Genomic DNA, 27,700 nt, shown 5'->3' with positions numbered 1-27,700 from the left:
AGGCTTTGACAATGGAATTAAAAAGAAAAACATTTCTCTTGACACATGTATTCCAGAAAAAAGTCACATAAAAATTGCAGAATAGACAGGACTGTGCTGCTCTCAAGAGTCCTTGATGTCTGTCGCTGGTTTGGAGTGAAACAGACAATTATTGCCTCTATTATTGCATTTAACAGCTTTTCAGAGTTTGGTTTGTAGCAAGTAAAATACAACGTTAATTTAAAATATTAATACAAGTAAAAAAAACAAATACATTAAATTGAGCACATCTTGTACGGAAAAAAATGATTCGGTGCCACTAGCAGCTCACACTCTACAGACTAGAGACATGTACCTGCTGGGGTGGGTGGGTGTGTTGTGCCCCCCTTGTCTGCTGAGGACTTAAGCTGATGTCCAATAGCAGCGCATAGTGTTTTCGATCCATTTGCGATGCTCATTTGTAATTAAAGAGTGCAAAACATTCAACACGATGACTGAAATCAATTCAATCCTAAAACCAATGTTCCAGTTTTAAGACAAAAGAATGAAATGGACAGCGAGAATCCCTTGTGACAATTTGCCCTTAACTCCTTATTTGGGAAAGCTCTCTGGTCTCCCATCCTTCACAAGCAAAAGAAAAATGAATTCATGTTTTGCATTTTGTATTGTTGATTGTACAGCTAACTCTGGAAGATTCTGATTGTCTCACATTAATGAAAGAAAGCATGTTCATAAAAGGAGGGGGGAAAAGGAGTCTTTTCCAACAGTCTCTCGTTGTGGTACAATTCCCCCGCATTTCCTGATATTTCTTTGTAGTCTCTATAAGGTGATTCTGCGCCTTATTTCAAAACTGTTTCCACAACAAACAGCTGGAGGTTTTGAGAAATCTACTGCTCCCAAAGGTTCATGATAAATAGTCTCTGCACCCGCCGTTCAGAGCGCAGAAAGTCTCCCCGTCCACTAGGGGTCCTCCTCCATGTCATCCAGGTTCGGAGCCATAATGAAGTGTTTGGGATAAAGGAGACAGTGTTCATCTGCATACTCCTCCCAGCGCACGTCATCGCTCTCATGGGTGATGTAGCGCTCGCCCCGCCGCGTCTCAAACTCCCGCAGGTCCAGCCATGTTTGATAGTCCTGCAGTGGGGAAATAAATAAATAAATACCCTGTATATTTTTAAGTTACAATTAAATGTCAGTCACCTGTAACCAGGGATGGCTCAGACACTTGTCCACACTGTATCTCTTTCTCATCTTGACTTGCAGGAGATTGTTGATTAAATCTATAGCTGTAAGAAACATTGCATTAGTTGTTGACAGTGTTCAATTCAAAGTTTTTTCTAACTGTATTAATACACATTTTACTTGAGAACCACTTTAAAGTGTAGGGGTTAGACATGTTGTAGTGCTCCCTCTGTGTTATCAAAGAAGTAACAAACAGTAACTCATCAATTTATGAAATATAATCACATCAAGGCAACTACATGAGAACTGTGCCAAATCAAAAAGCTATGAACTGTGACATGACAACTTCAATTCGGAAAATTCTTAGTTTGTATATTGATTTAAAATGACATATTTATCCAGCCCATAATGAAGAAGTGGAAGTAAAAGGGGATTTCCTTCAACCACACAGAAAAGTAGGGGAACTGTCTGAAACAAATGTGTGTAAGTTTACATTCGTACAGGAGTTTTTCACTGGAAAGAAAATCAGACAACCGTCATCTGTAATGAAAATGAAAGGAGCTAATTCTTACCCTCTGTGGAGATGTCCTTCCAGGGAGTCGGTGGGTACATGAAGGCGGCGTTCTGTATCTGGTCATTAATGTCCTCGTCCTCATTGAAGGGAAACGTCCCGCTCAGGCTCACATACACGATGACACCCACTGACCACATGTCCAACGAGCGGTTATAGCCTTTACTGCGCAGGACCTCTGGAGCCAGGTATGCAGGGGTCCCCACCACTGACCGCCGGAAGGACTTCTCTCCAATTATGCGGGCAAATCCGAAATCACACAGCTTTACCTGTGAGAGGGGAGAGGACAGAGGTCAGCACATGGAGGCTGTGTACTGCGAGGTGAATGCTGCAGTGTTTACCTGAGGAAAGGGCTCAGCGGAGGCTAGTAGTACGTTTTCAGGCTTTAGGTCACAGTGAACTATGTTTTTGAAGTGCAGATGCCTCAAGGCCACAAGAATCTGCACAAATAAAAAAAAACAAAATGTATATGACCAAAAAAAAAGAGAGAAAGCATGAGAAGGGTACTTCTTCACTGCCCCCTTGTGGCTGCATAATAGGCAAGGCAAGGTTTGACTGTCAATGTTTATTTTCAAAGTAATTCAAAGTGCTTGACTGGACATGTATTAAAAGTAAGCTACATTAAATTACACTTAAAAGGCAAATCAACTGTTTGATTTAGACAACAATTTGGAAGCACTGAAAGAAAGCAGGTATAATACTTCTCTCAATAGAACCAGGATTGCAACATTGTAAGAGTTAACTTCTGTCTCACCCCTTCAGGAAGTCAATTCTAGATTTTAGCTGCAGTCTCACTGTTAAGTTTTGACTCTCGACTCTTGCAGTATAAAGTAAACGTGCACATTACTACCAAGATACTGTATTTGAACCTCTTAACCCCCACCTTAACCAAGCACATTTTCTCCAGCTTTACACAAATCTAAAAGCTTCTCGACTGGAGAGCCTACAGCCTATAGGCCAATGTAACGCCCCATTTGAAAGCTTAGATCATCTAGACTCATCTAAGCTTCTTGTGTAATGTAACTGCGATCGAGCCACAAAAATGTGACAGAAAAATGTCAAATAAGCAGCAAAAACACAACCAAAAACGACAATTATAACAAGGAAGAAGTTTAGATGAGTTTAGTTGGCCTTAGCTTTTAAATGAGGCTTTACCCTGTGAGCTCCACTCGAGAAGCTTTTAGATTTGAGTAAAGCCGAACTGGAGAAAAGGTAAATGCTTTGAAGAAAATAACTATATAATATTAATGTTGTATCACTAAAGATGGAGTTGGTTGTTGTTTTTTACATACAGTATATAGCACACCAAAGAAGAGAAAGACTTTTTGTGCTGTGTCCTAGTTCACACCAATTTGTTCAGGCATAAACAGCACATTACCTGAATAAATACCAGCAACGGCTCTATGAGGACACTACTGTATATGCAAGTTTACTAACGCATCTAAAAGCTTCCATCTTGACCACTACTTCCCCACACGTGCATTTTCTCCCTTTAACCTCTCATTTATATTAAAGAAGTCTGGTGAGTTCGCTTAGCAGCACGCACGTCTGCCTATGGCCCGGCACCAAACCTCAGTGTGGCTGGCTCTCCCCCCTGACCCTGACTTTGACAGAGAACCTCCAGGCCACATCAGAACTAAGCTTGGACCAACTAATGGGGCTGTCCTTAATGGCCTCACTGCTGTCTGGGACTGTGCAAAGGCCCGCTGCACTCGCAATCAGGCCACAAAGCCACCAGCGCACTGCAGGCTGTAATCTACTACCAGGGAGGAGGTTGTGATGCCAGGCAGGCCGCTCCTGTAAACAATTCTCCTCAATGACTAAACCACAAGAATAAACAGGCCCTGGGGCTAAGGTAAAACGCTATGTGTCGTTTGCCAACATAGGCCAAACGTGTGGGCGAGGACCAGGCAAAAGCAGCAAAGTGATAACACGATTACAGTCGAGTAAATCAGCAAGGAGAGTTATGTCAAAGATCAATCACATACAGCGTTGATGAGCTCACAAGCCCTTTTGTTGGGAATTTAAGTAAAACACAGTAACCTTTACAGATAGAATGCGCCTCGTACCTGTGTGACAAGGAACCTGGTGATGCGTTCGGGTAATTTGCTCTTCTCACTGGAGAGGATCATCTCCAGCATGTCGCCATGCAGCTTCTCCATAACAACAAAGACCCGCTCTGGTGTCTCAAACATACACTCCAAGTTGACGATTCCCGGGTGATGCAGGTTCTGAGGAAGGTCAACGGATGTTATTTACAAAGCCGCATTTAGTGGTTGATGCTTTTTACTTTCATGAGCATTACCTGTAAGATGGCCACCTCGTTTCTAAGTTGACTCTCCTGCTTAGTCGGAAACCTCATCTTGTCAATGACTTTGATGGCCACATCCCTGCCAGTCTTACGATGCTTGCCTTTAAAATGTTGTTCGAATTGATATTATTGCAACTATAAACATTACAGACTAACAGACAAAAAAAAGACTTTAAAAAGATACCTCCGTAAACAATGCCAAACTGTCCAGATCCTAGCACTTCATCTGAGAATATTTGATAGATTGAAGCAATGTCCTAATAACAAAAACAAGACGTTGTGGTGGTTAATGGCTTAGAAAATAATGCTTTATCTGCTGTAAGTACAGTTCAAGGACTCTACTTCTTCTCTTTATGCAAAAATAGATTAACAACGGTTGACCACAGCAGCCACTATCTTGCTACTGTAAAGTGTGCAGGCAGTGCTGGGAAATTATGCAACAGTTAAAAAGTCTCACCACATTCTCCTGAATCTGGCAGTTGGACACAGATATACTGATGGACAGCTCCTCTGCAGAAGAAACACACAATGTTTCCACTTTCAACAACTTAGGTCCGACCGATACCACAGAATTAGCAGCAAGTCGAGTTTTCGGAGCACTTTTGTTTTGCCCTGTTTGTGCAGCTGGAGGCAGTAAGTCATAGCACAATGAAGCATTTTATTACTCAATAAATTGCATATAAAATTGATCTGTGGAGCTATGTGTGACCCAACAGCGTAAGTATGTGCCTGGAAATGTAAACAGCCACAGACCCCTATTGTGCATGCTTCCCGACTCATGAAACGCAGACATGAAAGGCTGAGGGAAACAATATGTCATAATAAATTCCACGTCGTAAGAAGGCTTTGATTCAAGCTACATACAGTATTACTTGCATGACTTAATATTAACAATGATTGACAGACCATTTCAAACTGTAGTAATTAAATAAGGAGTTGCTTTTTCCTGTCTGATGATCACATGTTTTATGAATATGAGGGAAGTCCTTTGATGAACTTTCCAATCCCATGTAACTTAATCAGAAAAAAAAAACAATAACACCGTAAGGTATTTTCGGTATTTGCAATTGTTTTCAGAGGCTCTTATTGCTATGTTTAATCATAAAATCAGCTACACTTAAATAAGTGAATGTAAACAACATAAGCGGGCGATAATAAATGTAATAATAAAGCAAACGATACCAATGCTAACTCAATCCAAACAAAAGCCTCCTTTGCCATTACACAGTATCTGTGATGGATCTCGACTTACTGTGATCTTTGCCTTGCCCTGCTCCGCTGGCCACACTGGGCTGAGGGGTCACTGGCATCAGGGCCTGTCTGATGGCCTTCTCCCAGCCCTGTGCCACATCCAGGCCAACTCCAGAGGCTGCCAGCGCGGGGCTGTGGTAGAGGCTGCCATTGTTCTCCCCCACATAGTACACCATTGTGGCTGTGATGACCTCAAAGCAGTGTGGGTTGCTGCCCTGCGCCAGGTTACGGTAGTCTCTGGGTGGTTCAACCTGGAGGATCTCAGACAGTGGGATTTCCTGTGTGAAGATAAAATGACCAGTGGATTAAAAAAATAAAGTGCACATACTTTACAACAAAGAACCAGAACCAGTGATAATCAAAGTAACTAATTTGCAAGAACAAAAAACAGCAAAAAAAGTGAATTAAAAGTATTAAAGCATAAATCATACACTGATACTTACTTAAATGTAGCTACAGTGTAAGTGAAGATGCAGTCCTCAGTGCAACTAACTGAACATGTGCACAGTCTTCCTGAGAGCTGTTATCACACTGATGATTATAGTCCAAGTCCTAACCTACTCACAGCAGCACCCACTGAAAGGACACTTGGCTCACACTTTAAAAGTTCCCCTTCCTCTTCAAACTTTCTGTCAAATCAAAGCAAAGAAGGAGGGTCTAAAAAGGAAAAAAAGTTTCAGCCAATGGCATCGGAAGGAGGCACACGCTCAGCCCTCCATGCGGCTGACCACGGAGTATCGCATGGAGGGCTTGTGGTTAGTACGACTGGGTCACGTGAGAGGGCTCTGCAGCGGCACGAGCGCTCCACTTCCCTGATTACAAGGCAGGGCCAACCAGGCCCTATGAGCATGAGCCTCTGGCGCTACCACCAGCCACTGAAGACCAAAAGAACTGTATCTACTGTTTCACCACACAGTGTGGGGGTCTGTGTGGGTACACAGTGCAGTACGACAGGACTGACAGAGAGAAGCCCCTCACCCCATAAAGGTTCTTCAGAGAAAGCCACAAGTACAGGGGTCTCATCTTCAAACAGGCTTTATGACTTCCAAATGGTGAAAATGGTTGCCATGCGAGCCGCCACACGACCACCGTTAATCAGATTGAAGTATAAAGAAAAAGGGAAGAGGGGACAGTAGCCACAGACTGATGAGCAGTCTTCAAACCTTCACTGAAATAAAAGGAAGCTCAAAACAGAAGTCTTCCCAGATGCAGAGTGCGTGTGTCTGTGGTTAAACAATTACATAAACTTATTGGAAGTGTCCAGTGCACACTCAACTACATATACTGCATATTCAAACTGTAAACGTTCATGTTTTAAGTGTGCCAAGACCAAATTAAATAAGAAGCCCCTTCAAACACAGTTACCATTATGCACAAGAGGTTTTCCATTCAGTTACAGTGTGAACAGCCTAAAGGTATAAAAATTACACCACTTCCCTCCAAGTCCCACTTCACCAAACTGTATCTCAGACCACAACTTAATAGCTTTTTGTGTTAAAAACAGTAACATTCGCATTAAAAAAAAAGGTCCACCCCGTCCCACACCGCTTCAGACAGTCTTTACCTCCAGCAACACATCTCTCCCTCATATCTTCCTGTGTCATTACTGTGCCATTAAGCTCCTGCTGTAATGCACTGAAGACCAGTGAGATGTGACTGCAAGACGGTTCACTCAGTATGCTTCAGTGTCAGAATTTAACTTGAAGTACTGTATATATTAGTAATGTAACTAATAATCCTTTAGTAAAAGAAGCCTTAAACTGAAATATTTTTATGTTTTTCCTATTCCACTCATTTAACTTAATCACCTTTTTCAGTTTCTATGAAACCCCATAAAAAGCCGCATTTGATATAAAGCAAATGATCAAAATACTTTCACTTCATACAGAGACTGTGGTGAAGAGTGAAAAACCACAGGGGAAATTTGAGTGGGACAAAGTGACCTCAGTGGAGTTTGCAGTTGCATTGGGACAATTTGCACACTTTCTTCTCTAACCACTTCAGAACTACTGTTTAACTTCTTAACACACTCTTACTATCATGAAGTACAATGATTTTTATTCTAATACATAGCTCGAGATAAAGAATTATGTGTTTTGTATGAGACATTTCTTAAAATGAAAATGTTCTTTGAGAGAATTGCCAATGCTTACTTTATAGAACTTGGCTCCTGTGTCATTCTGGAAGAGGGTCAAACTCTTGCTGTCCAGTCTCCAGTAATGTCGCTTTCTCTGTTATAGAAAAAAGCCTGTTATCTCAACACATCCATAAAAGTACAATAATAGTCACACTCCTAATATTTTAGACAAATTGAGATTTTGACTTCATTTTATTCCCCAAACCCTGCTGCATGTTTAGGTATCACTGCCCTCAGCCAATCAGAAGTAACAATGAAAGAAACATTTTCTGTCTTAATCTCTATGAGGAAGTGTTTTTTTCCCCCCATTTCCCCCCAAAACCCCAAAATATGGCAACGAAGCTGACAATATATCACATCACAAAAAGCTTGATTATTGTATGTCTTTGGTGTTTTCCTTCATACCAGGTTGTCCCTGCTCGTATAGTGAACCATCCAGCCCTCCTTCACCACAGTGGAGCTCCGCCTTTTGGTGTGTTTGATGGACTGGACCACCCGCATCAGGGGGATGTTGCTACTTGTGGACGGGCTAGAGACACACAAATACAATAACTAAATCAGAACCTGCAGCAGCTTTTTCCACAAATGTCCTCCTGCTATACTTTTCCCTCATTAATAGCGTACCTTATAGTTTTAATAGGCTCCTCATCCTTCTCTCTGTCTAGAAAGGGTGAGTCCATGTCAAACATCCTCTCGTCTGGCGTGGACGGTTCCTCTGGGTCGTCCAGGCTTCGGGTGCCGTCGATGTCACCGCTGTCCACCTCCATCGTGTCCATTGTAGTGTCAGAATCAGGCCCGGGGCTGGAAGGCTCTGTGCAAACGTTACAATTTCATAATAAGGTCTAGCACCATTAAAATGTTATCAGACAATATTTTCCTACCTCCGTTGAAATCCACCTCCCCCAAACAGTCTCTTGGTACCTTGGAAGCACACCTCTTGTGGCAGTTGAATCTACAGTCTAGTTCAATGGAAAGCAAAGCACACATTAGAGGGTTCTTTTCATAACCGGGTAGAAGGGTAAACGCAAAGGGTTTAAATGTAGTTATAGTGACCTTTACATTGCATCCCCTGTCGGAAAAGGCCCTTGAGCAGACGTTTACAGTATTGACAGATAGTGGGGCGGGTGTAGGTGTGAATGGCAAAAGTGTGTGGCACTTTAACCCGGCCCAGGACCATCTTCTCCATCCAGATAGGCCGCCCACTCCACGAGAGGATCCGCTTCCCTGCTTCCTGATGGGTTCTCTGCTGCTGGAGGTGCAGAAGAGAAAAAGATATATAGTTTTTACAGAAATCAAAAAGAGAAATTGGACCCGAGAAGATTTGTTTTTTAAAGAAAAGGTGGAATCTTGTAGATTTTTGGATTTCATGGTTTGCACAAGGTTGCACGAGTCAGAAACAACCATAGTGTACAGTGTGTTTTTATTTAATAGAGTTAGTCATTTCATAAGACTTTCTCAATTCTATTTCTGTGATTGCACAACAGATGCTTGGGATTTATTTCACATTTTACAAGTTCAAAACAATTGATGAATTTATTTTCTTGCACAATCTCCCAGCTGTCTTTGAAATGATGTAGTGCATTATCAAACAACACAATTCTCAGTCGTGGTGGATTAACAAGCTAAGTGTGATAAGCGGAAACAGGTGGACACTTCTTAACGCATCATAAAAATACTAAACTTACTTCTTCCAGGACAAGCACAGCAGTTTCAGTTGGAGCAGGCCGCGGGACGGACAGAGAAGGTCCAGGCAGCGAGACATTTGACAACCGTCTTTTTTTAAATCCAGTACAGTTGTTTGGGATCTTGAAGGCACAGCGCTTGTGGTAGTTTAGCCCACATCCTAGAAAAAATAAGTACATCTGTTTAATACTCAAACACTGGTACGATGTGTAATGTCTCCAACGAACCACAAGGAGGTACAGGAGGGAGGCAAAATTTACAACAGTGAATTTATTCCAATGGGCGAGGAACGTGCTTCTGTATGGTCCTTATGGTGGGGAGCTGACATTGCTGTAATACCACCCCCTGGTGGCCAGGGGCGCCTCCAAGAGACACTTGGGCGCATTGATTCTAATAGAAGTTCAAACGTCCCAAGAACATCTTAAAAGCCTGGCTCCAAAGAGTTATTCTTTTTCTAAAAATCTCTTTGACCCATGTGATCATGCTGGGATAGGTGAAATATTTTTAATCAAGCTAGTTTTTTTTTCATGAAAATGATAATAATAATAATAATAATAATGCACTGGTTTTATATAGGGCTTTTCTGGACACTTTACATTGCATCATTCATTTACTCCATACTTGGTGGTGGTAAGCTACATTGTAGCCACAGCTGCCCTGGGGTAGACTGACGGAAGCAAGGCTACCAGTCTGCGCCATCGACCCCTCCAACCACCACCAACCACTCACTCACTCACTACATTCACCCAGGTTTCCTGGTGTTCCCAAACGGTCTCCCATCCAAGTACCAGCCAGGCTCTTCCCTGCATATTGCACCACTAATACAAACATTGTGAAAGATATTTACTGCATGTACTGCCTATTTGAATTGTAATATTACAGGACTTAGATGCAGATCATAAAGAGTCTATATCCTGGGTAATTGGGATGGGTAGAATCATTTACTTCTTTAATAATGATAGAAATAGGCTTCACTGAGTGTGTACATGGACATTGTCAGGTGTGTGTCAGGACAAACCTTCACACTTAAGCCCCTGCCGGACCAGGCCCCACAGCATCTCCCCGCAGTAGTCACAGAAGGTGGGGGCTTTGTACGAGTGCACATAGAGGGCATGAGGGCGGATCTGGAAGTCTTCAACTGTTGCTTGTGCTAAAAAAGTAGAAGATTAAAGAAGTGTGAACCATAGATGAAATTGAAGAGGATCTCACATTTTTACAGTCAAACATGAAAGCATTTATATCCCACATGATGTAAACAAATAAGGTGGACTCTATTTGTTCTGCATTGTCCGAGTGCTATGCTAAGAGGCAGCAGCAGAGGGCGTCACATCAGCACTGACAGATCCTTCTTCCAAAGTCAGTCAACTGTTACACACACAGTCTGACCAATTCTCTCATCTCTGCACCTCTGCCTGTGGACATAATTTAGAGGTCAAGTCAGACTAGTTTAATTTATGCCTATGCAAAGATGTGCAAAGATGACAACATAAAATGCCATTAGGAGTCATTACATTTCCAACTCTGCTTGAGTCTTTCAGATTATGGGCTAAAAATTAACATGAGTTAATTTGTACAGTCGCCTCTGGCATTTGCTGGTGTTGGTGACATCATTGTGGAAACTTGCAGCAGCTGATTCAAACACAAACGGCTTCAGCACTTACAAATAAGAAATATTTACCTATTCAATTTCAGATTGTAATACTAATACTTAGTCGTTCAAAGTCTGACCTTGTGCTCAGTTGAGTCATGTAGAAAAATATTGCAAAGTGAGCGGAAAACTGCCGTCACCTGATGTTTTGAGTGCAAACAATAAGCACCAAACAGGACCCTAGTATTAGCCACAACAACGTTTCACAGAATATTACAGAGTGGATAAACAATAGGCCAGTGTGTTGCTTTGTATTTGATCTCATATTGTTTCCTTTCCAGACTACAGCTGGTGGATGATGCTGACATTTTGTTTGTAAAGAGAAGGATGCTTATACAGATCACCTGTTTTTGAGTGTGCATAGGTTTATGTAAGGAAGAAAAAAGTCCCTGTGTTATATAATGTGTGTCTTATAATCTTAAATAGCATCAAGCATGGCCAATACATGCAATGAATACAATATTTGTATTTAAAAAAAGTTGAAATATTTTCCAAATGATAAAAAAAAAAAGATTTTTCTACATAATATGACAATTTAAAAAAAGGAAAAACAGAAAAAAGTGAGTGCATCAGTAGGTCCAAAAATGTAGGTGCAGGTGCCAAGATCAGGTATCAAAATTGTTAAATCGAAGTTAAAAGTCCTTTAATATTTATTTTCCCTTTCTCAGGGAATATGCTTAAAAACATGGTTGGTTAATGGTTGGACACGTTGTCCCTTCATGGTATTGTCGTTAAAGGGTATTTATTCAGTGCACTGAATGACATGTATATAAGTGCGGTCCTCACATTTGGCCATCTTGTTTTGAACTGCAGCTGTCATCTTGTGTTTTCTTACTTGTGCATCATATGCTTCGCTTTCTCCATAATGTGTGTTTGTATATTTTTGTATTCAATACATGTTATTGTAAATTAGTTTGTAAATATTGTCGATGGTCATGTGACCTCCCATAATTAGTATTTAAGTCCACCTGGTCGAAACACGTCGGCTTGTCCATTAAAATAATAAAGGACTTTTAATTGTAAGTCAGAGTGCCTCAGATCCTCTTTTCCTGTGTTATGACAATGAGAAGTTGGAGACTTTACAGCCTCACAACACATCGTCATACTCTATTAAGTGGCACAATATTCATTGAATTGCAAAATCCCTGAGGTTCCATCTGACTGTAATAAATACATGCAACTATAACCACACAGTTACAGTTATAATTAAAAAAAATAATAATTTTGGTCCTGATTTAGTATTTTGTTTGTTTTGGCACAATACAAATGTACTGTGTTGATCTTATTAATATTGGTAACGCAATAATCAAGACATTATTGCAATTCTCACCATAGATCTTTATTGTGAAGTACCACTTTATATTAAGGGGTGCTTGTTAAGTATTAATATGGCATTAATAAGCATTAGTCATCTTCTTAGGGTTAAGGTTTGGGGGTAGGCCATGAATAAGCATATTATTAATGGCCGTCTAGTATGGTAATAGATAATAGTACACTAAGCAGCTTATTAATATCTGTACTGGCATATCATTCATGGCCTGTTAATTACTAACTAAAGCTTAATAATACCTTATTTATAGTTAACGAGCACCCCTCAATATAAAGTGTTACATATTATGGTTTCTGCAGTGTAAAGGGAGGTTTCAATATCATAAAATTCATTTAAAAAAATAATATTCCAAAAATGATTGAAATTATTATTACTTTACACTTTGTTATTATTCAAAGAACAATGTGAGACTCGTTGTGGTAAAATTTCACAAGAATAGCAATATTGTCACATCCCAATTAACGGTATCATCTTTGAACTGTTCGCCGTGCTGAGAATGTGGGTGGAAAAACAGGAGAGAGAAACAGGACAAAGGAACACACGGTCAGGTCAGGCCAAACCTCAAACCTCATGGTCCACTGTGTCCTGACCCTCTCTGCGCATCACAGCCTGTTTACACTGCACGGGTCCAACTCAAATCACCTACCGCAGGAAGCAACAGGCCTTCTGCTTTGAGCTCGCAGCCAAGAAAAAGACCATTTCTGCAGCCGGCAGACAGTTGAGCCCAGTATCTGCGCCACAGCCGCAACAGGTTGGTTAAGTCCAAATTACAGCAGACAAATTGAGTCCGGAAAAGGCTGGGGAATGCAGATTATTGTGCTTATAAAATCCGCATTCAGTAGCTGTTATGTGAAAAGCTGGGTTTGACAAAAGCATGTAGAGCTGCACACGATATTGCCAAATTATTGTTCAGTTTACATCCATTCCAGTCGGTCATGATTTTGTATCTTTTAAAGCTTGTTTTAAGACAATTGAAAAAAAAAACAAAAAAAAAAACGTGCTTACGATTTTCTATTGAATTTAAACTATAGCACTGTGTTGCAATGGTTCAGTAACCTATTGCAATAATATAGATGTTGCTTCATTCAAGACAGTTCGCTTTTTTTTCTTTCTTCATATCCGCCGTAAGTGTATGTTTCAGGTACACTTCATGCCACGAATTTTCTTTTCCCAACAATACAACAAAACAAGGCTTTACACCCTGGATTTAGAAAGATATGCAGAGATTAGAACGAGCGAAAGCAGCAGGGGAAAAGAGAGCGACGATTACTGACACAAAAGCACATGACAAACACAGACAGAAACAAAAAAAAGAGGAAGTTCTCCCCACTTCAATCCTGATGCCTAGTGTAGCCTTAGATCCTGCTAACTACTATACAGTCATCCCCTGAATCTAAATCCCGTACGCAGCCCTGGAGAAGAGGGGGGGATGCGCAGTGCAGGTGGTGTTAGGTGCCTCCCAGCGGAGACAGATTAGAATGGAACAGATAGTCTAAGCCCATTGGGTCTCGCAGCGCCGCACAGGAAGTATCACTTAAGGCAGGAAGCGATCGAGAGAAGCCAAAAAGCACCTGCCGAGAAACTTGGAGAGAATTGTGAGGAGTATTAGGCACAGCTTTAGCATATGTAAAGGTGTGGGATCTAGTAGTGGGTTTGGTATATAACAAGTGAGTATGTACAGGAGAGGAAAATTATCAGACATAATAATAATTTGAGGGCCAAATGGAGATGGTGACTGTGGTGAAAAAGCAATTGGTGAACATCATGGGCAGCAGGAGCGAACTCAAAAAACAAGTAGTTGGTGACAAAGACGTAATACATGTTCAGCGGGAATGGATCCCGTCAAACATTACACTGGACTGACCCTCACCTGAGAGCACCACTTCGATAAGGTCCCCTTCATGGATGTCCTCTGCTGAGGTGAGCCGCTGCAGAATGTTCTCATCATGGAGGTTGTGGCGGAAGAGCAGGATCTTATCGTACATGCCGAAGAAGCCACATTCTGGAAACTAGGACACAAAAGCAACAAAGACTTTATCTAACTTTTATGTTCATGCTTGTGCGGTGAAGTACTTGCATTACTACTTTATCAAAATGACCTAGCGATGATTCATAGCACATTGTAATACACAGTTGCCAAGATGCAAGTGGACAGTAGTTAGGTCGAGAACTGCAGCTGAGTAAACCGGCGCTTCAGTCACATGATGGAGGAAGAAGGGTGGGTCATGGAGACAGAAGGAGGAGGTAAACATCCTGAGACGAGTAGAGGAGAGTCAGCGTACAGGAAGTTCAGCGCCAGTCAATACTGAGTCACTTCCTGTGCTGAAAGCAGCCCACGGCCTGCTGCAAGCTCACTGCAGGCAGACAGCACTGAAATATCACATACATGACACAGGCAGCCTGGCTCTTATCAAGGAGCGGCTCTGAATATCAAGAGGAAATGTCACATCACCCGACCAGGAAGTAAAAAAAGGGGCTTTATGCTTCCGTTTGGCCCACTCTTCCTTCCCTGACAGTTCTGTGCAGAAAAATCCAGGGGGATCCTCATCTCCTGCACAGGATAGCGTGAAAAATCTGGGAAGTTTTTGTCCGGAGCTGGGATTTAACTCGGAGGCATGGGTTCAACCTTGATGCCCAGAACTGTGGCATAGTTTGATCCACCAGCTGTTTCCCGGTAGAGAGGGGTCAAGCACAATGGGCTTTAAAAAACAATGCTGCTACGGTGTAGGACACGAGACCTGGCACAAAGTCTGGGCATGGGACGAATAAGACACCTGGATCATGTAACTGCCAACAAATACGCAGATCCAGAGGCACAGGGACAGGCAGAGGGGCTCAGAAAAAAACATGTGTATCATATGACTCAACAGCATAATCGACTTGGGTCATCTGTCAAAAGGCAAAAACATGGCCTACGCTGTCAAGAATTAGGGCAAGACCAAATTATCGTTATCACAGCATCCATATCACAGGAATCCACAATATATTGATGCAGCAGAATAGATAATACAATAGATTAAAGACGTGTTTTTGCATTCGGCTATTGATCAAAGCACAGTCAGTGTTGATACTTTGTGCCTGAATGTGTGCAAGAATTACAAACCTGAACTCGTCTTGGGAATGACTTCATTCTAAACATTGTCAAAACCTGTGAATAAAAGATGAATCATTGCAAACATGAGCAGAGGCGATGATGTTCTTCCTGTGTTGGCTGCTGTGTCACACTGGGGTTATGCTGCCCCTTCACCATCACCTCTTTTCAGCACAGTGCAGGGGGGTCATAAGGCAAAACAAAATGCACAATGGCCAATCCATCTGGTATGGACACTGCTTTTATTAATAAAAGATTAGACGTCAATAGTTATCTTTAAATACCCTTTCACTCAACCAGCCGCCGCCACACATGCTTAAAATGACGACAAAAGGGCGCCGCTGTGTGTGGGGTCTTCGAGCCAGGCTGGGGAGGGCGAGCGTGGAGAAGGCCTTTGCACTAGAAGCTTTTGTTGAACCGGATGAACTGCCATTGACAGGCTAAATTCTGTTAAAAGGAATAATGATGCAAGATAACGTGAGGAGGATGATCAATGTCTAATAACTTTTGTAAGAATTCTTTTGGCTTTTCCCTACAGAGGTCACCACCAAGTCATGTGCAGCAATTTGTCCATTAACACAGGATGCCATTCCTGATACATGCAACCACCTTCTTCTTTAAAGTCTTCAAATCTGAAGTGATTCTGCAGGAATTGCATAAAGAATAAACCACCTTCAGTCTGCATACAAAGATAAAAGTTTACACACATTTCATTAATATTTGGTAGAATTGCCTTTAAACTGTATAACTTGGGTCAAACGTTTTGGATTTCCTTCCACAAGCTTCTCACAATAGTTGGCAGGAATTTTGGTCCATTCCTCCAAACAGAACTGGTATAACTGAGCCACATTTTTAGCCACCTTGTGTGCACATGCCTTTTCAGCTCTGCCCATATATTTTCAACTGGATTGAGATCAGGACTTTGTGATGACCACTTCAAAACATTGACGTTGTTATTCTTAAGCCACTTTCTAACTAGTTTGTCAGTTTGCTTTGGGAATTGTACATTTGAAAGACCCATCTGCGCCCAAGCTTTAACCTCCTGGCTGATGTCTTGAGATGTTGCTCCAATATTTCCACATAGTGTTCTTTGTTCAAGATGTCATCTATTTTGTCAAGTGCCAGTTGACCCCCCTATCAGGCCACAGGATATGTCTCAAAACATGTAAGTCTTGATCCTTGCTTTATTTGAAAACTCCAAAGTGGCAGATGTTTTTGGGGTAAGAGCTTCTTCCTGGCCCTCTCACCATCTCAGCCCATGTCGTTACAGGCCTTGGTTCACTCTGGATAATGACAAACTCTTACCAGGTTCAGCATCTTCACCAGGTCTTTTGTATTTGTTCTTGGGTTGATATTCACATTTCAGGCACAGCACGTTCATCTCTGGGACACAGAGCCCGCCTTCTTTCTGATCCGTATGATGACTGGTCATTTCCATCATTGTTTTAACCAATGAACCTGGCACTTTCAAGTGTCTTGAAATTGCACCCAAGTATGAACCAGACTTGTGCTTCCAAGGTCATCTTAGTGTATGTAAACTTCTCACTTTGAAAAAAATAAAAAATAAAAAATAAAAATTCAATCTCTCATTCTTCTGGCATTTAGCAAATAGAAATAATTTAGAAAATCATAATTGACCCAAAAAAGTAAAAGGTCATTCTGGTTTCATGTCAGACAGTGAGAAAAAAAATGCATATATCTTTTTATATAGTGTATGTAAACATCTGGTTCCCACTGTATCGGAGCCTGCCAGTTGTTTTGCTGCATTCTCTGCTGTCCTTGTAAAACAACATAAAGCCACTGTGACTGTGAGAGCACTCAGTCACAAAGGACAGAGCGTGTGGAGAACAAAATGTGCATGTTCTGATGTGGTCAGGCGTCGGGGTGTGCAGTGTGCTGTGTGGCCAAAAGGGAAGCAGCGAGGAGAGCCGCTGACAGATGGCCATGTGATTACAGTAAGGAAAAGTGCGCTGCTCGGCCTCAGCCTGACTAACACCTTTATTGGGCTGGCACTGGGCCAAACCTGGGACAGTTGCATACAATGGAAAAAGCGGGATGAGTATGCAACGTATTTCACAATAGAAAGTGGCGTGTGTATAATGTATAGGTTGTGAAATATATATCCAAATTAGACCAGTCCTAAAGCTAGACATTCCTGATCAGACCCAGAGAGGGGCTGTTTTGTGGCTGCCCAATAGCATATTGGGGGAATGGGTCAATAAGTTGGACAAATAATCTTACTCAATATATAAAGGTTCTGAAAGCTGTAGTACTGTCAACACTCAATAAAGATAGAAAAAAAGATGGCTATGGTGATCTTTTACATAATACTGTAGAATCATGATAAATGTACAAGTCCAAATGAAATCCAGTTCAAATCCTATTTACATTTACATTATGCATAACTCTACTATTATTAACGCAGTGTTAAAGATATGAAAACAGTGAAAAGAGAGACATTTCCATCAGGTATTATTCCCTTGTGAACTTTGTGAGAGCAGTCAGGTGGTGAGACCCTCAGGACACAGAGCCTGAGGAGGTCAGATAAAAGCGGTCACAAGGCTAATGACACAAGGTGCTTTTATTTCACACATAAAAGGGCCCATTGACCGATAAAGCCCCTATCAACCAACACGGCTGAACACTAAAACATCCTCTGCTTCTTAGTTAGCAGCAAAAGTGCTGGCTTTAAAGTTCGGGGACGAAATTGGGGCCATGTTGTTCTCAAATGCTTAGCTGGAATTGTTATCTTGTTAAATAATCGGCTATTGGGCTCACTGTTTTTGGTATGACGTGTTATTATGCATCAGAAGAACAGAAAGGGGGGAAGAATCGCATTGGTTACATGTAAACAACACAACAAAGAGTTCCAGGAAAACCAAACCTGAACCAATCCTGTGAATTACTCACTTGTGTGTCATGGTCTTTGTCTGTTTTTTTTTTTTTTTTGACAAGTTCTCTGAAACTTCAATAATGAAACAATGACAAGAATGTTTTGAAGTCACAATCCGGGTCAATCAAATTAAAAGATCTTGTAACTCCACAAACAGTGTCACAGATGCAACCTTGAGATGTACATTTGGTGTGCATGGGAAAAGGTAAAAATTGTTTAGTTCTTTAGTGGATTGTGATTCTATAAATTGTATAGCTGCAGACAGTTCTGTTTAGAAAAACGCATGTGCTTAAAGCAGTACTAAGTAACTTGTTTACCTAAATAAATCATTTTCGTTTTCCCTCTGGGGGTTAATGGGATGATTGGGGGGTCTTTCATCTCCCCCTGGTGTCTCTGGCCAGAAAACCACAATTGCAACTTCGCTGCGTACGGGTCGGAGGCCCCAATACACACTAATTGAATCACGAAAAAGAAGCTAACAGGCTAACGGGCAAAACTAACTGCGGGCTAGCGCCACTTAAACAGTATTTACAGCCGAGTTTGAGTGAAAAAAAATTAGCTCCATTGTGTAATTGGATATACAATATCCCTCTCTCCCTTTGTCTTTTCTACCAGCGTAGTATATACTCTCATTGAGTAAAAAAAAGGCAACATGCTGCGACACCTGCAGTGGCGTATATGGCCTCTAGGGGCACGAGTTACTTAGTACTGCTTTAACCTCTATTCGGTTGATTATTGAGCTACAATTCCGCTGTCCACAGAGTTAGATGTACGAATGGGTCACGGTCATTTGCAGTGACCACATGGAGGAAAGACTGAGAAGCACGCTCCATTTCATTTGAACATTAGTAGCTGCTCTTCTGTTTGCAGGCGCAGGCCAAGAAAAACACAGTGCAGCTGGAGGCGAGCGGTGGGGTGAGGGGCTGTATGGAGCTGCAAACTACTATCCTCATATGGTTCCTATTCAAACAGACTTCTCCAACGTGTGGAGATTCAGGCCACTCATCCGCACATTCACCCAGCGGCTTCCTCCTGAAGGGAAGCAGTCCTCAATTAGCAGGACACACAGCTCCGGGCGACTGACCAGCTGAGGCTCCACAGTCAGAGGAAACCGGTGGTGTGAATAGACCAAAATGATATACTATGAAAAAAAAAAAATATGAGAGTAAACGACTTAAGCGTAAGAAAGAAGAATTGCCTACATTTTAAATCGTTAGTTGCACCTAACTCTCCTACATTTCTAAAATCCCAGTTCTTCAAAGGGATGAGTTTATAAACACATTTCACAACTTTCCAGGTGCAATATTGTAGTACTAGTAATGAGAAATCCAAAAACTGAACTGAACTAAACTTGGCATTGGTACATTGATGCTAAATGACGGCACTCACAGTCACACACACAAGCAGTGTCATATTCTAAGACCCATGGGAATTAGGTGGGCGATGTACAAAAAAAACTATCATGTCACAATATTCCTTGAGCCAAGATTACAGTTAAATTTTTATCACAATTCATGATCACTTAGTATCTTTATATGGCCTTAAGATGGAACAGAAGCGTTGCTTTTGAAAGTTCACTCTTCACTGGGATTGGATAAAAACCCACTCAGAGCATGACAAAGACTGACCAATTGGAGTAGTGGGAGAGAAGAAGTCTGTATTTAAAGATTCACCAAAATAGTCGGGGGATCGTCAGGGATCAGATCTATATAATCTATATTCCAAAGCCATTATGGAACATTTCTAGGTATCACTTTATTTTACAGTACCTTGATAGATTGTACCTAACTAAATGCAGTGCAATGTACTGTGCTCTGTAACAATCTGTGATAACTTGTACCTATGGGTTAGATACACAATGAAATAACTTGTATTAGTATTTTGTAGGTACATAATGTAATAGGACACGAGACCCTTAGGGTTACGGCTTAAGGTATAAGTTATTACATTATTATATTTTGTACCTACAAACTACAAATACATATTATGCCATTGTGTATCTAACACAAAGTTACAAGTTATTACCGATTGTTACAGAGAACATTATATTGTATTAAATTTAGTTAGGTAAAATGTATCATATCAATGTATGTATTTCTATCAGCAGAGTTTATCAAATAACTAGATATTGACAGTAAAAAAGAAAATTGTGCTTGTTGGCTGTTTGAATGCATTTGTTAACCCATTAACCCAATATCAGCAACAGCTGAAACAGCTAATAGGTAAAGTGTAAACTCTACAGAGCACAGTTTGAGGGAAATGTATGTGGAGCCCTGGTTCTGCACCTGCTCTATCAATACCACAGAGTGCACTGGTATAACTGCTAACTACACCTGTTTCCCAAGACCTCTAACTGCCAGCACCTCAGCACCACGATGTATCTTAATCTCATGACTTTTGAAGTACAGCAAAACTATACTCTGCAGTGACTCAGAAGAGAGCATGAAGTTTTTAATTTAATGCCACCATTGTTATATCACTTCACCAGAGTTGTGTGCTGTTTTTTTGTATCCCTTGACATGGTCTGTAAAGTGCACAGGCTTACTTTGATTACTTGTTCTGCTGGCTAATAAGTATAGACAGACAAGCAACAACAACAATGAAGGTAAAGTATCTAAAGTGCTTAAATCTGTTGAAAAGAGTAGCATTTCATTGATAGTACAATTGTTTTCATTCATGCATTTTTGCTGAGAAAGCGCAGTACAAAAACTACTACTCCCTAAACCAAACAAAAGTCTCCTGTAGCCTCAAACCAATTCTAAACTGTGAGTGATATCCTAATGGACAGTTGACGAGGAGCAAGTGCAGGCCAGAGAAAAGACCACTTGGATACAGGCGCACAAGCTGAACCAACAGCACTACTCCGCAGACCACAACATGATTGGAGGGTAGGAGTCAGAGGAATATGGAAAAAGGGAGGGACTCAAACAGGGAATGGACAGAATGGTCCGTACAGCTGGAGAAAATTATACGGTGACATGAAAAATTAAGCTGAAATGCTGATTGCTTCCTATAAGATTAACTAAACACATCTATCATAAATACGCTGAAATTGTGGTCAAATACACCAGGCTGACCTTTAAATCTCTATTGAACTTTTCTTACACAATTGCATTACTAATACTTCCCATCGGTTTCACAACGTTGCTTTTTTGCTGCAGGACATAATTTCTAGTAAATTCAAATTCTGAACTCATAGGCTACCTAGAATCCGGTGTGACTGGAAAATTACAGAATATAATAAATCCAATATTAGGCCACAATTGCATGAATGGAAGTCATCATAGGGGATGCCTGGTGTAATAACCACAGGTACTGTCAATTCAGGAGGACGTGATGTCAAAATACAGACCACTTCAATTACATTTAGAACCCGATGTGCAGCCAGCATTAAAAGACTGGAGTGATTGGGGATTATCTGCTACACTGGCCTAAGTCAAGTGTTGTAGAGGACATTAGCGCAACCCCGTACTGCATTAAATTCAAGCTTGTGTTTTTGATGGTTTGGGCACAAACTAAACAGCAGCCCTCCCATGTTCCTGAGGCTCGTATACCATTTACCAGCAGTCCTGACCGAGCCGCCAGTCTTCTTTCACTGGAGGGACCCTCTTCTGTACTCTGTCATTGCCTGACTCGTGTGGCTGGGACCTCAGCTCCGCCTTGCCACTAGACTTTAAAAGCAGAACAAGAAAGGAGAAATGTGCATTGCAGATGGTAGAAATTACTTCGCTCACTTAACATCAGAGACCATTTTCCCTTTTCCCTCTGTTTAGACCTTTTCCACAAATTATTCCAAGGCTGAAGAACTTAATTGATTCTTGAACCAGCAAAGCGTTTTTTATTATGCAATATGCTATACTTTTTCACTGCCCACCTCGTCAGACGGCTACTTTGATAACTATTTTGTTTTTGAATCACGATTTAGTTCACAATGTGCATTTTAGAGAACGCTGGAACATGAAAGAACAAAGAGCTTGATTAGGAAGGGACATTTTGGGCATGACTCACGAGGCGTTTGCACGAGTGAAAAACTGATCAAGTGTGCTAAAGAGGAGCAAAAAAGCATGTGCATTTGAGTTTCAGTTTTGCACCTCAAATAAACGATGAAAGTATGCGGCAGAAACTGAGCTCATGGAACCTAATGAGTATGTGAAGCATGTGTAAACTTTTGTGCAGGACAGACCACTGCAATTTGTGCATCAATGTGGCATTAAAAATGATTTCAAATACTTGTAGTGTAATGCTTCACAATTACAGGCCAGTAACCACCAGGAACTTGTAATGTTCAAACTGCTTTATTAACAAGAACGGTTGTCTCTTTTGAATTGTAGTAATTAGAGCATTTAGAGCATAAACGTCTGAGCCTTCTTGTTAAAGGTGCATTATGCAACTTTTTATGTACCAAAGAAAATAAGTTAATATTTGCGTGTACTTGACCTTGTAGTGACCCAGCGGCTGTATGAGTGGTCAGCATGGCACCTTCACTTCCGATCAGAGTGGTCTCTCCATTCCCCCGGGATCAATTGTTTTGTAGGTTTTCTGGTGAGAGGGCCCGTCCGCAGAAAAAACCTTCCAAACAATTCATCCTGGAGCGTCTTAGAGACCACCGTGATCGAAAGTAAAGGCACCGTGCTGACCACTCATATAGCCGCTGGGTCACAACAAGGTCAAGTACGCAAAAAATATCAACTTTTTTTCAACATAAAAAGTTGCACATTGCACCTTTAAAACTAAAACAATAATGATGAACAGAACACAATGCCAATAACGCAGCTATTACTTACCTTACAAACTATTAAAAATGGGAATAAAAACCTAAACTATACTAGAACCGAACATATTGGGTTGCTTTTTCTCAGTTGAATTTTGTATTTAATGCTTTCCAAGAATCAACAGTATCATGATGCTTGTTGCGTCCTCTGGAGTAACACATGGCTGCGAATTCGATTGGAGCAGAGCAGGGGATGTGATTTACTGTACTTTCCCAGTATTGCGTAGTAGTTTATCTTTTCTTTTCTTTTTTCCTGTATGTGGATTTCTTCACATTTTGCAACAGACAGATGAAAACTACTCCGCAACAGAACATGTAACATCATTCCAGTTACAGTATTCTTTGATGAAAATATTATGTCATGCTTAGATGCACACATAAACCCCACTGACATAACAGCTCTCTGTAATCAATAAAGTGCATTTCATATATTATGCAAGTGCCATTACATCACTCAGGAGATGTTTGGTGCTAAAGTCATAGCTGAGTCGAAACAAATTATTCACTTTCCCTGTGGCCCAGTTCTGTCCAACCAAGAGAGAATCACATCATCCTCCAAAAATGCTAGAGTGAAGAGGAATGCGCGGCTCGGCCAGACTGGCGGTACGGGCTCACCAGCTGGCTAACTGGGAGCCATTCTCAAGGAGTGGTGAACTTTTGTGCCGCCACCGCCGCTTAACACACTGGTTGTTGCATGAGACGAGGACTATAGCGCCACAAAACAGGAAATGCTCAACAAGTGGAAGCAATGGATGTTTATCTCATGCCATTCAGTCAAAGCCACAAAACAGACGGAACCCCACACAGAAACAAGAGAGCGAAGCTGGCCTCTCGGGAGCTGTCAATAGGCCATCGCCAGTAAGATCTACAACTGTGAAAGGAAAGAGTCAACAAACAGAGCAAAAAGCTCCGTTTGTTGACTCCATGGACTTGAAGAAAACGGTCAATTGTAGAACTGGAATGATACGCTTTTTTGTCACGACACAATACACGAAATATAGAAACATGAATATACAAACTAGAGGCGTAAATGATGATGTGCTGTATGTATCACATATAAAACCTTTTCTTTTACATTCTGGCAGATAATGCACCAAGGAAGCCCGTTTTTTATTGTGGGTTGAGTCATTGAACAGGATGGCAACTGTCAGTTTAGCTATAGCTAACCTTTTGGTGCTTGTACCAAATGGTCAATGAAATGAAATGCTCACTTACAATTGCAGACAAACCGCAGGCTGCACTTGATCTGAACCTATGTGCCAGACTAACCACTACCATCAAGATGAGTGTGGTGCAAGAAGCAACTATTATCAAAACCACATTCAGATGAGTGCAAAACATCGACTGAAAGCAAATCTAGCGCATGGTGTGTTTGCCAAGTCATGTGGTAGACTCCAAGCCTGAAAAGGAATGAGGCGTACAAAATCTATACAATGCACTGCTATATGGAAAGACTCCATGACCCTGTCAAACAATGAGATAAATTCAACGCTAGAAAGTCCAGGAAATATATGAAATATTGCACTTAAACCCATGAAACATTATACACAGTAAAAGAGCAAACAGCCATCTGGAAATTTCACAGCTGCCCTCGGAGAGAGGCAACAAACTTCACTGGGAAAACTCTCTCTATCCTTAAGCCATGGATAGTCACAAGTACCTATGAAAGAATGAGGCTGCTTCACAGTAAATGAAAGGGACTGAACAAAAAGGCTGCTAAAATTAGGTTATTGAGTTCAAAGGCTGGCCCTGGTACATGTAGCCAAGTATTGATCTCTTTGGTAGAAGGCCAATCAGAAGCACAGCTTTCAATGTGAACAGTGCTTCATCATATCTGTATTTTGAGAATAACATAATGACACAATTTAAATTCAGGTCTCTGGTGCCCTAGTATATAAACCTTGACCCAATACATGACAGCAGGAATCTGAAAACACTGAGCCTTATGTAACCACATTAGTGTATGTCCAAACCAAGTCCAGCTGCTGACACAGCAGAAAAGTGAACTGAATGAAAGGAATGAAGTGATTTTAGTTGGGAAGAGCACCAACCCGGCCGGAATCAGAGATGAGCCAAGCCAGTACAGCAGGCCAGAATATAACAGCACAGAAAATGTACTTCTTGACTATAACCCATACAAGTTATTGTTTCTCAGTGCTGCCCCCAATGAAAGACACCTGAGTATGAGTCGTGCGGACACCTCTCGAGAACTGTCAACAGCTCAGCTGTAAAAGTTAGGCAGGATGAGCAGACTTTTATAAAGGCTCAACATTGTCATGCATCTCATACAGCTAGAAGCAAATACAGGGAAGAACAGGGGAGAGCAGCAGAAGGATACTGTCATATTTTCCAGTGATATCAAAGCCATATGGCTGTTTTAAAGAACTGGTTAAGGATTTGCATGATATGGTAGTAGTTCAAAAGAAAAACAATGGTGCAGATGTGAAGTCATATTGACTGTTAGGTAATGAAGACATTTTATCTATTCAACTCGTTAATTTAAATTGAAGGAAACTGAAAGTAATTAGTAGCCCCTTGGAGACTGTAATGTCAGACCCTGATAGACCTTTTTCCACATTTATTCTGTCACATGTAAGCAGCATTCACATTCAAGTTTAATCTGTGTAATCTGTTTATGGATACACTCATAACTCGCTTGAATCAGCAGATCTCATAAAGAACAACAACATTCCTCTGCTCCTCCGAAATATCAACCTGGACAACAAAGACACAGCACTAATGGCTTTAACTTACATTTAATCAAAGTAACACTAAAACAACACAAGGACCTCTGTGAAACTGTATACATACTGCACTTGAGGCTGATTGAGAGTGCTTTGTTTAATCACCGTCACTTTTATTTAGATGATGATAATTGCAAAGGCAAATTCAGTAATCAACATTATTGGCCAAAGGTTCAAACAACAGTGCACGCAGCACACAGAGGCCATTTCATTATTCCAGGTTTGAAGCAGCAGCAATCCATCAGGATTATAGTTACAAATGCCTCAGCTCTGCCAGGCAAGGTGTGATGATTAATCTGCAATATGTTACAAACAACAGTAGCCTATGCTTAAAGTAAAAGTACTCCGAGACAAAGACATGCAATGTTTCTGAAGGGGTTGCACAACACCGCACCACAGTTAAGAGCTTAACAATTGTAAGTATTGAGTTTCAGCCTTCCAACTATAAAAGCTGACATTTCTGATTTGTTGATCACATCAGAGCATGGTCAACAAATCCCATAAAGCACTGCATCATGGATATCATGACCATAACACAAACTAGGTACACATCATACGCAAACCAAGTTTGTGCATGATGCACTTAAAATGAGAAGACTTTCATGGGAGGATGTTTACCTTCTGGTCTACAATGGAGCACACCAGGTCTTTGACAGCTGACAGCGACAGGTCACTGGGATCTAGGTTGACTGTTTCTCTGGTCAGGCCAATTTGCAGCAGGAAGGACACCCCATTGAATGAGCCGCGGGAGTTGGTGGGGCTGGGAGCACTGTGGCTGCCGTTGGATAACCGGGTGTAGACTGGCCCAGGCGGACTCGGAGATGGGGAGGATGGTGCAGCTGAGGACAGGAGAGAGTGAAGGAAGGCTCGAGGTAAGGTTGGGGGAGAGGTGGCAGACATTGGAGTTCTTCCGATAGAGATGTAAACGTTAAGTAGATTCTGAGTCTGAATGTATAAAAACTATAGGATATCGACTCCAAGAGTTGAGGAGTCTTCTCAGCAGTCCTGAGTCATTTCATTTACTTCCAGCTTGTGTTTATTCCAATCTATGAGATGCAGACTTCAGCAGTACAATCACAGTGACACGCTCCTCATGTTGAAGTAGAGCTCCTTCTTCTTGGTGAAGTCCATAATCCACTGTGACCACAGGAAGCCTGTCACCACAAACAAACACACACATCTTAGTTTATGAAGATATCAGTGTTCAGTGTAGATACTGCTCTATTACACCTGCCTCAGTCAAACCAAATAACAGCGAACATAACAGATTGCATTTCAAACTTCTTTCAAACTGAGTCACGTGTATCTCAGTTGACTACCACAACAGGATGTTTTTGCCTATTCCCAGCTAGATATCTAGACATCACCCAATGTCTTCTATAGACAATCAAATAATACACGGGCTCATGAGAAGATCTTTTTTAATAAACATCTGGATCTGTGGCTCGAACACATCTGCACCCCTCCTACTTGTAAGTGGCTTGCTGGCAGAACACAAGCCATGTCTCGAATGCCAGCAAAACAAGGTTATACAAGGATCTGGATGTGTTGCACATTCTCTACAGCTTTCGTTGCACAAAAAGTGTATTTTTGCCAACTGCTGGATATCAACACTTTATTGTGACAATAGTGTGTGAAAAGGCGCGTTACCTTTACTCTCAGCGAAGGGCGCCTCTCTTTCCATTGTGACTGAAGAAACTTTGTAACTTCATCAAGTGAGGAAAGCAGTTCCGAAACTTTATAGATCTTCACTCGCTGCCAAAAGCACGACGGTGGGTCCCGGATTAGATTCAGAAACATCAGAAGAAACTATAAGCGCAACGATGCAGAGCAAGTCGGTTATTTTCTCTTATCTTTATCCCAAATAGTAAATTCATGCGCATCTTATTATCCTTCCAGCGGTGACTACTCCCCCCGCTTGACGAAAAAAGAGCCGCGGCCGTCGCTGGGGCTTGGAGTCTTTTATTATATCCGCATAATTGGATTTCCATGTGTGCGCAGGCATATTTGAACTACACTCCCTGTAAAGCAATGGCGCCGACAGAGGAGCCTCATCCAGTGCGCATGTGCCCTCCTTTTCCGTTACTTCCACAGGTCTGCTCAGGGCTC

The 27,700-nt window shown here is 41.4% G+C and overlaps 1 protein-coding gene across 2 annotated transcripts; it reads right to left on the bottom strand.

The window, feature by feature from the left end:
• prkd3 (protein kinase D3) lies at positions 1 to 27,595 on the bottom strand. 2 transcript variants are annotated; one of them, XM_079573776.1, is made up of 19 exons: positions 27,242 to 27,595; positions 26,210 to 26,745; positions 13,963 to 14,101; positions 10,133 to 10,264; positions 9,117 to 9,274; positions 8,485 to 8,680; positions 8,313 to 8,390; positions 8,056 to 8,242; positions 7,837 to 7,960; positions 7,448 to 7,525; positions 5,296 to 5,572; positions 4,501 to 4,553; positions 4,228 to 4,300; positions 4,038 to 4,144; positions 3,802 to 3,963; positions 2,074 to 2,172; positions 1,734 to 2,001; positions 1,180 to 1,265; positions 1 to 1,113 (listed from the first exon to the last, which is right to left on the bottom strand). In XM_079573776.1, the coding sequence occupies exons 2-19, from the start codon at positions 26,489 to 26,491 to the stop codon at positions 940 to 942; spliced, it is 2,673 nt and encodes an 890-aa protein (XP_079429902.1). In that variant the 5' UTR covers positions 26,492 to 26,745; positions 27,242 to 27,595; the 3' UTR covers positions 1 to 939. The 2 variants fall into 2 exon arrangements, with proteins under 2 accessions (XP_079429902.1, XP_079429903.1); XM_079573777.1 differs by having other exon boundaries at positions 8,485 to 8,677.
• Between the last annotated feature and the right edge of the window lie 105 nt (positions 27,596 to 27,700).

This window comes from Gobius niger (assembly GCF_951799975.1).
Source record: "Gobius niger genome assembly, chromosome: 16".
Taxonomy (NCBI): domain Eukaryota; kingdom Metazoa; phylum Chordata; class Actinopteri; order Gobiiformes; family Gobiidae; genus Gobius; species Gobius niger.
The sequence above is the reverse complement of the archived record's forward strand: the minus strand, read 5'-3'. Positions and strand labels throughout refer to the sequence as shown.

Excerpts from the sequence above, each read along its gene's own strand:
- prkd3 (XM_079573776.1), bottom strand. The coding sequence starts at position 26,491 with ATGTCTGCCACCTCTCCCCCAACCTTACCTCGAGCCTTCCTTCACTCT. Across the intron at positions 10,265-13,962 it reads TATCGAAGTGGTGCTCTCAG|CACAAGCAACAGTTGAAGAC; the intron begins GTGAGGGTCAGT and ends CTACTTTTTTAG. Across the intron at positions 8,681-9,116 it reads CTGTGCTTGTCCTGGAAGAA|CAGCAGAGAACCCATCAGGA; the intron begins GTAAGTTTAGTA and ends CTGCACCTCCAG.